Raw genomic sequence first — 10,196 nt, forward strand, 5'->3', positions numbered from 1 at the left:
TTAACAATAACCAACACTCTCTTTAAACATCCAAAACCCCAAAGAAAATGGACATGGATATCACCAAACAGACAAACCAAGAATATGATAGACTATATTATTGTAAACCAAAGATGGAAATCAAGTATCCTAAACTGCAAATCCTTCTCTGCAGATTGTGGATCAGACCATAAGTTAGTATTAGCAAACCTAAGAATAAACTTAAAATCTGGAAACACTTTTAGTCAAAAGGAGACTGAATGTAAAAAAACTACAAGACAACAATATTCTAAGAAAACAACTAGAACTAGATAAAAACCTGAAGGAACTACCAAAACAGAATATAAACATCGAAGAACATTGGTGCAAATTAAAGGAAATAATATTAAATTCAGCAGAAAAAACAATAGGTTACACAGAAAGAGAAAGTAAAAAGGATTGGATTTCGAATGAAATAAAAAGGTTAAGCGATCAAAGGAAAAGCATGAAATTAAAACAGAATTATAACAGAAATGAATATAATAGACTAACCAGAGAAATTAGAAAACTAGTTAAAAGAGACAAGAATAACTGGTTAGAAGAAAAATGCAAAATGACAGAAAAGCTATCAAAAGAAAATAACCTTCATGGATTATATAAACAAATAGACCAAATTAGCAAGATACAGACAAAAATTATAATGATCAAAAACAAAGAGGGACAACTAATTGAAAGTAAAACAAAAAGAATGGCCAGATGGGAAGAATACTTCAAAGATTTATATAATAAAAACAGCTCTCAGGATATTACGATTCCAGCCACTGAAATGGAAGAGGAAACAAATATCTTTACCAAAGAAATAATAGCACACAGCATAGAAAAACTCAAAACTAGGAAAGCACCTGGCATTGATGAAATACATGCAGAATTCTTAAAAGCAGGAAAGGAACAACTTTTGGAACCATTAAAAACATTATTTGAAAGGATCTACAAAAATGAAGCAGTGCCTACTGATTGGACCAAATCAGGCATAACTCCTATATACAAAAAAGGAGATAAAACAGAATGCAATAATTACAGAGGCATTAGCCTCCTCAGTATTCCAAGTAAAGTTTTTACAAAAGTACTCCAAAAACAAATTACGCCGTACATATAGAACTGGCACTAGGAGAAGAACAAGCAAGGTTTCAGACCAGAGCAAAGCACAACTGATCAACTATTCACCTTAAGACAGCTAATAGAAAAGACACTAGAGTACAACCCAAGTTGCTACATAAATTTCATAGACTTTCATCAGGCATTTGATTCAATCTGTAGAAGAGAACTATAGAAGAATTTGGAATTCCCAACAAAACCATAAGAATAATAAAGAATCTGTATGAGAAATCTGAAAAGTGCAGTATGAATGGAGGACACCTTAACCAACTGGTTCCACATAGAGTGGAGTAACACAGGGATGCAATCTGTCACCAGACCTATTCAATCTTACACTGGAAGAAGCAACAATCAATTAAACAATGAAGATTCCGGAATCAAAATATATGGGGAAAATGTGACACATTTAAAATTTGCAGACAACATTGCATTACTTGCAAGCCCAGAAGAAAATCTGCAAATTTCTGATAAAATAAAGGTGTATAAAATCTGGATTAAACATATAGACAAAACAAAAATTATGCAAATAGGAAAAAGAAGCACCAATCTGAAAATTGAAATTGATAGTAAGAATCTAGAGCAGGTAGAAAACTTCACCTACCTTGAAGGAGTTATCAAGTACAATGGTGAAATTATAAAAGATATAAACAGACGAATCAGTCAAGCATTCCAAACTTTTGGACGACTTAATAAAATATGGAAGTCAAGAGACATCAAACAAGTAACAAAAGTAAGAATCTATGAAACAATGGTCCTCCCAATACTCCTCTATGGAAGTGCTGGAATCTCAAAAAGGCTGAAGAAAAAATTATTAGTTACTGAAATGGGTTGGCTAAGAAGATTACTTGGAGTATCTCTGCTGGATCGACTAAGAAATGAAGACGTAAGGAAACGACTAAAACAAGAAATAACAATAATCTGTAGCTGATAATCAGGAAACAGAAAATTTTTACATGAATCTTGAACAGGCATTAAATTACAAGTCAACATACACATTCGTTGGTGGTGACTTTAATGCCAAAATAGGATGTGGAAAAGAAGATGAAAAGTTTATAGGACCACATGGCCTAGGAGAAAGAAATAGAAGAGGAGAGAGAGAGATTAGCTGAATTTGCTGCAGCTGAACATCATGAACACTTTTTTCAACAAACACCTAGGAAGATGGACTTGACAATCACCAAATGGAGACAAAAAATAAAATTGACTACATTTTAACAGACTGTAAAAGACTGGTACAAAATGTTGGTACAATAGGCGAAACATACTTCAACATAGATTCTGACCACAGACTCCTCAGAGCCATTATAAGAACAGACAACAAAAAAGAACAACATATCAGGGCAACATCAAACTATAAAAGACAACCCAAACAAATAGACTACCACAAGTTCAGGAAATACAACCGAATGGACTATTAAAAACTGTTACATAAATGATGACTATATTGACTTTATTAATAAATTCAATTGAGTGCAAGAAAAAAATCAGAAATTCCTGTGGAAAAAAAAAAAAAAAAAAGAGAGAACTCTCACTTCAAACTATAGAACTACTGAAAAAAAGAAAAGAACTGAAAAAATCTGAAGAAAATTTTCTAGAATACAAAATTATTTGTAAGTTATTAAGGAAAGAATTCCAGAAGACTACAAAGCTTTCAGGATACAAAAATTAAGAGAAGCAGTGCAGGCAAAAACCAGCCTGAAAAAAAATAGAGAAAGACTTAAATTTTAAACAGTCAATCCCATCTGCTTTACATGATCAAAATGGAGAAAAACATACTAATAGAAAAAGGATATAAGAAATTGTGCAGAATTTTTATAATGATCTCTATGCAACTAAGTGCCAAGTTTCAGAACCTATCATTCCAAAACCAAGCAATATACCAGATGTACTTCCAGAAGAAATAGAACATGCTCTTAAGAAAATGAGTAAAGGAAAAGCCTCAGGACTTGATCATGTTAAGTCTGAAGAAATCCAACAAGGTGGACCAATTATTTTCAAAGCCTTGGCTGCCAGATTCACGTGGTACTTCAAAGAAAGAAAGATTCCAGAGGAATGGAAAACCTCAAAAACCATACTTCTATTCAAAACAGGGAACAAAGAGGACATAAAAAACTATCGTCCAATCTGTCTACTCTCTCACATATATAAACATGAACAGAGTAATAATGAACAGAATCCAAAACACTCTAGAAGAAAACTCCAGCAGGCAGGATTCAGAAGAGGCTTCTCCACAATAGATCATATCCAGGCCATTTCACAACAGAAAAATGCAGAGAATACCGAATCCCTTTATGTTTCCTCTTTATTGATTTTAAAAAAGCATTTGATACCATAGAACACAATGCAGTCATCAGTGCCTTACTGGAAATAAATGTGGATCCTACTTATAACCACATGATAAAAGAAATTAACAAAAATCAGACTACACAAATAACGCTATTTGATCAACCTATATAGATATAAAGAGAGGGGTCCGCCAAGGCGATGTTATCTCCCCAAATCTATTTACCAGCACTTTAGAATACATTCTGAAAAAGAAATAGACCTAAACAAAGGAATAAGCATAGATGGTGAAAAGCTACAAATTCTTATGTTTGCTGATGATCTAGCAAAAATAAGAATTTGTTTGCTAGATCATCGATATCCCACAACCCAAAAGACTCAGAAGAAATGGGTGAAAAAGTATACACAGCAGTAAGATAGGCTTAGAAATTAATCTAGAAAAAACAAAATGGATCAAAAACATCTACACGAGTGACAGTCACCTATGTATTGATAACATCCCTATAGAACAAGTTTACTCATACAAGTACTTAGGACAAACAATAAAAATGAATAACAATTTATCTGAAGAACTAGCAAAAAGAAAGAAAGCTGCATGGCTATCATTCAACAGACTAAAAGAAACACTGATCCAAATCTTGACATCTTTCCAAAGGCAAAACTATTTAATAGTGATATTCTACCATCACTCACATATGGATCAGAAACATGGAACACGACAAGAAAAGAAGAAGAGACTCTCAAAATAACTCAGCGTGCAATAGAACACAGGATTTGTAACATCAGCAGAATGGAACATATTAGAAACACGGAACTAAGAAAGAGATCAGGCATAAAAGATGTGGTAACTGCAGTATATGAAAGCAAGATGAGATGGGCAGGTCACATAGCCAAACTCAAGGGTAACAAATGGACATATAGAATACTCAACTGGCAACCAAAAATAAAGAGAAAACCAGAAAGACCACCTATAAGACGGGAAGATCCACTAGTGAAATCTATAGGTATAACATGGGAGAGGATCGAGATCGTCAGATGCATCTTTGTGACCTGCACTGATGGAGAAATCCTGAGAGAAACACGGGTCCATCAAGGTAATCAAGACAAAATCCAAGAAAGAAGACTGCGATGGTTTGGCCATGTGACCAGAATGGGAAGAGAAAGACTACCATCTAAAGCCCTGAATACAACGATAGAAGGTAAAAGATCCAAAGGATGGCCCAGAATTAGGCAGATAGACAAAATATCAAACAATACATAGGTCTTTATTTAGACTTGAAGGAGATGCAGAGAGATGGTTTGAGGTATAAAATCAGTTGTGCAACAAGGAGTGCATGTTATCTCCACTGTTATTCCCTATCCATATGGATCACATTATGAAGGAAACTGGTATTAAATCTGATATCAAAATTGGTGATGTTAATCTCACTTCATGCAGATGTTATACTTCAGAATAACCGTGCAAGTCTGCAAGATTTCCTGACTACACTGAATAACTGTTGTAATAAATTTGGTATGAAAATCAGCAATAAAAAGACAAAGACAATGAAAATAGGCAGAAATATTGAAAACATCAACTGTATCCTGAATGGGTGAACATGTAGAAAAAAAAAAAAATTTTAAAACATTTCAGCTATTAGCACAATTTTCAGTGAAAATGGAAAATTAAACATGGAAATAGACAACAGAATCAACAAAGCCAGTATGGTAGGAAGTCAGCTGAATAAATTTATATGGAATAAGAGAGAAATTAGTCAACTAACTAAATTAGCTGTATACAAGACAGCGTTCAAAGCAATTTCAACTTATGGATCAGAGAGCTAGGTTAGAAATAAAACACTTGACCAAAGACTAGAGACTGCTGATGTGAGTTCTGAGAAAGATCTGAAGTCAAATGGCATCAGTGGCAGTATCACATTAAAAATAAGGATATTAAGAAATAACCTGCCATTGTTAGCATTCAGAACTCTGTTAGTAGAGCTAATCTCAGATGGTATGGTAATGACCATACCATCTGAGATTAGAATGGCGATTAGAAAGGTTGGCAGAGAACACTTGTTCTCTGCTAGGTTGGCAGGAAAAAGACCCAGAGGAAGCTGTAGATGGATTGATGCAGTAAAAAGTGCGTTAAAAGACAGAAATATAAGATCTGAAAACGTTGGAACCTTGAGAGATAACAGTTTAACATGTTGGAGGCTTAATGGATTGTATACAGCACTCAGAAAGGATTAAAAACAGAATTTAATTCTTCCTATATTTCGTCTCGGTCAATGAGACATCTCAGGGATTACAAAAAAAACGAATGATTATATAGAGAAACCTGTGGAGAATTCATGACAAAATTTAACACACATGAAAACCACAACAGTAGGCTTTTTTTATTACTTAAATATTTCGTCCTAGGTATCTTAGGATATCAGTACAGTAGAACAATACTAGGAATGACACAAAGGATAGGGTGCGTACATACAATGGAATCCAAATTGCGTGCAGTGGCACATTGCGGCCTGAACTTAAATTAGATTAAAATGATTTAAATTAATTTAATTAAATTAAAATTAAATTACAATTAAGTTATTTTTACACATTTTTGGATGAATTTCCCATACTTTAGGGATAGCAAGAACATCATTGCGACTTAGATTTGGTCTGTGAAGTAGGGCTTCAGCACTATCTTTATATAAGTTCATATTTATATGAAGTTCTGTGCAGGAGTTTCCCAGTGGATCTTGTGGTTTGGGTTTTCTGTGTTGAGCAAGGCCTGATTTTTGTGGTTTGATGAGGCGGATATGGTCTTGATGTTCTGAAATGTGTTTAAAAACTGATCTGCCTGTCTGTCCATAATAACGCAACATTAAAAGAAACATCAGCCACGTTCCCAGTATTGAAGCCAACAAACTTCGTTTTGAAATAGCAAAAATAATTTTCGATGCCAAATCTTCAGTCTTAAACATTCCACCTTCAGAACTGAAGGCTCTTATTTCCTTAAAACATAATCATCACCAGAGCTGACAAAGGAAATACCACAGTGATTCTTGATACTGTTTCATATGACCGAAAAATAAATCTATTACTCCAAGACCGAAATACTCATGCAAAACTTGACTATGATCCCATAAAAAGACAGCTGAAGAAACTGAACAAGTTACTCAATGAAACAAAGTCTTCAGATGAAGAAACTTCAAAAAAACTCGAGACATATCATGCTAGACCTCTGAGAACATACGGTTTATCCAAGCTTCACAAGAAAAACGTCCCACTCAGACCTATTGTTGATTCAATTAGCAGCCCGACTTACAAGTTATCAAAATTCTTATCCAACCTTCTCCGTCCCCACATAGGCCATTCAACCTCTTCAATAAAAAATTGCACAGAATTTCATGCCAAAATAAGAGACTTTCAACTGCTGAAAACTGACATGCTAATTAGTTTCGACATTGTCTCTCTCTTCACCAATATCCCCCATAAAGAAACTGTAGACCTGTTAAATCAAAAATTTCCATTGGATATTGTTGAACTTTTCAAATTTGTTATCACTTCTGGTTACTTCACATGGAAAGGAAAAATCTACAAGCAAGAGGAGGGAACAGCAATGGGATCCCCCTTGTCACCCAACTTGGCAGACCTGTTTATAGAACATCTTGAAGAAAAAATTCTTGCGTTTAAACCAAAACTAAAACTCTGGCTTCGATTTGTCGATGATATCTTCGCAGTCTGGAGTTATTCCAAACAAGAGCTACTTCAGTTTTTAGATAAAATCAACCTTCTTCATCCACGCATCAAATTTACATTAGAAAAGGAATCCCCACAGGGCATCCCCTTTCTGGATTTACATATCCAAAGAAAAGAAGACTGTTCCATCTCCACCTCTGTCTATCGCAAGCCGACATATTCAGATCGCTACATTCACCATACTTCTGCTCATCATCCCTCTCAAAAATTTGGCATCATTAAATCATTGGTAACCAGAGCGCACAGATTTTGCTCCTGCAAGGATTCTCTAAAACAAGAATTGGAAATAATCAAAAACACATCCACTCTAAATGGATACAATCTCAAAACAACTCAAAAAATCATCAGCAACTTCTCTACACAACCTAGACAAGAACAAGGCCATAGGATTCCAATACCCTATATCAAAGGCATCTCCAAACGGCTCTTGAAAATTATGAAGAAATACAAGTTCGCTGTCACCTATAAACCCATCAACCAGATCCACAACTTTTTACCTTTGCCCAAAGACAAACTTTCACCTATGCTACTACCTGGTGTATACAAGGTTCCATGCTCCTGTAAACTCTCTCTTATTATGGGCAGACAGGCAGATCAGTTTTTAAACTTATTTCAGAACATCAAGACCATATCCGCCTCATCAAACCACAAAAATCAGGCCTCGCTCAACACGGAGTTGAAAACCCAAACCACAAGATCCACTGGGAAACTCCTGCACAGATCTTCATATAAATATGAACTTATATAAAGATAGTGCTGAAGCCCTATTTCACAGACCAAATCTAAACTGCAATGATGTTCTTGCTATCCCTAAAGTATGGGAAATTGTCATACAAAAATGTGTAAACATAACTTAATTGTAATTTAATTTTAATTTAACTCAATTTAATCTAATTTAAGTTCAGGCCACAATGCGCCACGGCAAACAATTTGGATTCCATTGTTCGTACGCGCCCTATCCTTTGTGTCATTCCTAGTATTAATGAACTGTACTGATGTCCTAAAAGATGCCTAGGACGAAATATTTACATAATAAAAAAAACCTACTACTGTGGTTCACCTGTTAAATTTAGTCAAAAAAAACTAATGTAACATAAAATGTTACATTAATTTATGTTACATTAGTTTTTTTTGTAATCCATGAAGATGTCTCATGGACTGAGACAAAATATAGGAAAAAGTAAATTGTTTTTAATCCTTTCTGAGTGCTGTATACAATCCATTAAGCCTCCAACATGAAGTCTCACAGCACTTAAGCCTCTACACATGGATAACAGATTAAATTGGAGGAAAATTGTTGATCAGAAGTTAGTAATGGTGTAAGCTTTTCATGTAGCACTATCATAATGGACTACTTTGCACAAATTTGGTCACCTGGTTTTCAAAAGGATGAAGAGGTATTCGAAAGGGTCCAGAAGCAATTGACTAAGTTGGTTTCAGGAAGATTGGGTATGAAGAAAGATTGAGCAGATGCAATTTATAATCTAGAGGATACAAGAGGTGATATGATATAAACATATAAGTTGGTTACAGATTCTTATCAAATTAATGTTTAAGAGGTTTTTCTTAGAATGCTGAGAGAAGGAAGGAGAATATGAGGTGATCACTGGAAGCTGTATAAGGAGGGAGCAGGATTTTTGCATGGAGAGAGTGATGAACGATTGGAATGTACAGCCTGAGTGTGGTGTATGCAGAGAACGTGAATGTATTTAAAGTATAGTGTGATGAGCTGTGTGTGTGTGTGTGTGTGTTTTGGGGAGGGGGCTTCCACGATGAGTATGACTCCATAGAAGATTAGGAATGATAATAATCTAGTTCTCTTGATGAGATGCCATCATGTAAATAGCATCTATTGTTCTATCTACTAATTTTTAATTTCTCTTTAAAAAAAATTAATTTTTTTTTTTTTACTTCGCTTACATTCCAATACTAAAAAGATCCAGATAACTTAAATATTTAAAGAAAATCAAGATAAGCAATAATCAAAAATTAAAATTATGTTATAATACTGCTGACAGAAATAAAAAAAAAAAATTTTAAAAAATGAGTTATCGAAGAGTAAGTAATACGCAACATAATACATAGCAAGTGCATGAAGTTATTTTAGCCCACGTGTAATCTTTTCAAATATAACTTTCTTCTTCAGGAGACAATTAGGGAACTTATACTAGAATATTCAAGCATCTTTCCACCGAATATGCTACCAATTAATATTCATACTATTATAATCACGTTAAATATTCCGTGATGTCCAAAAATGAACAACATACAAATTAAAAAAAAGAAAAATAATAAAGAAAGAAAGAAACTGGCTGCTTACCTGTCTTCATCAGTAGTACTTTTCACCACATTCAACTGATCGCTAGTGCCGGTACTACCATTCATAGCGGTTAGATTACTTTCAGAAGCTTCTTCCATCACTCCATCTTGGGCATATTGGGTTTCTGTATAATCTGCGTCGGTATAAAATTGCTGTTCGCTATAATCACCATCCGCATAGTGCTGCTGATCTTCAGCCATTGTGAGACAACACAGATATCGCTAAGAAAAAATAAACTGAAAATAAAACAAAAATACTCTAGAACTCTTGTCACACAGTGAGACAACGGAGGGAAACATCAAGTATGGACGTCATTAATATAGCTTTTAATCACGTGAGACGAAGGAAGACGTGATTGGTTAGATTTTAGCAAGAAAGGAACATTCTAAATGTGCCAAATAAAAAAAAATCCCCAAATGGGCTCCTTTTGTTTAGGCTTATTGTTCAAATTCAGGCATGCATTAAAAATTACGTCGTAGATTTAATATATGTGTGGATTAAATTCCTTACATAAAATTCATCTTTTAAAGTGCAGCTATTTTTTTAGAAATCACTACCAAGCATACTCACCGAATACCAAGTGCAAATTCAGGAAAACTTAAGCAATTAAGGTAGAAGCAGGTGAGTTTGTGAAAAGGCCCCAACAGGAGAGTAAGCGTGAGAATGATAATATGTAAAGCGTTTAATATTTTCAGGTAAAATAGAGAAGATGGGATAGGGAGACGGATGCTGATGAGGAGAGGGATGA

At 34.5% G+C, this 10,196-nt stretch overlaps 1 protein-coding gene across 2 annotated transcripts in view; it reads right to left on the reverse strand.

The window, feature by feature from the left end:
• Positions 1-9,763, reverse strand: part of LOC150096291 (heterogeneous nuclear ribonucleoprotein D-like) — an 85,338-nt gene extending 75,575 nt beyond the window's left edge. For both annotated transcript variants that reach the window (XM_090409471.1, XM_090409472.1), the window contains exon 1: positions 9,449-9,763. In XM_090409471.1, the coding sequence (XP_090265597.1) occupies positions 9,449-9,648 (200 nt within the window). In that variant the 5' untranslated portion in view covers positions 9,649-9,763. The remainder of the gene's footprint in view (positions 1-9,448) is intronic.
• Between the last annotated feature and the right edge of the window lie 433 nt (positions 9,764-10,196).

Source organism: Typopeltis vanoorti, chromosome 19, assembly GCF_054136105.1.
Source record: "Typopeltis vanoorti isolate ZY-2024b chromosome 19, IOZ_Tvanoo_1.0, whole genome shotgun sequence".
NCBI lineage: Eukaryota > Metazoa > Arthropoda > Arachnida > Uropygi > Thelyphonidae > Typopeltis > Typopeltis vanoorti.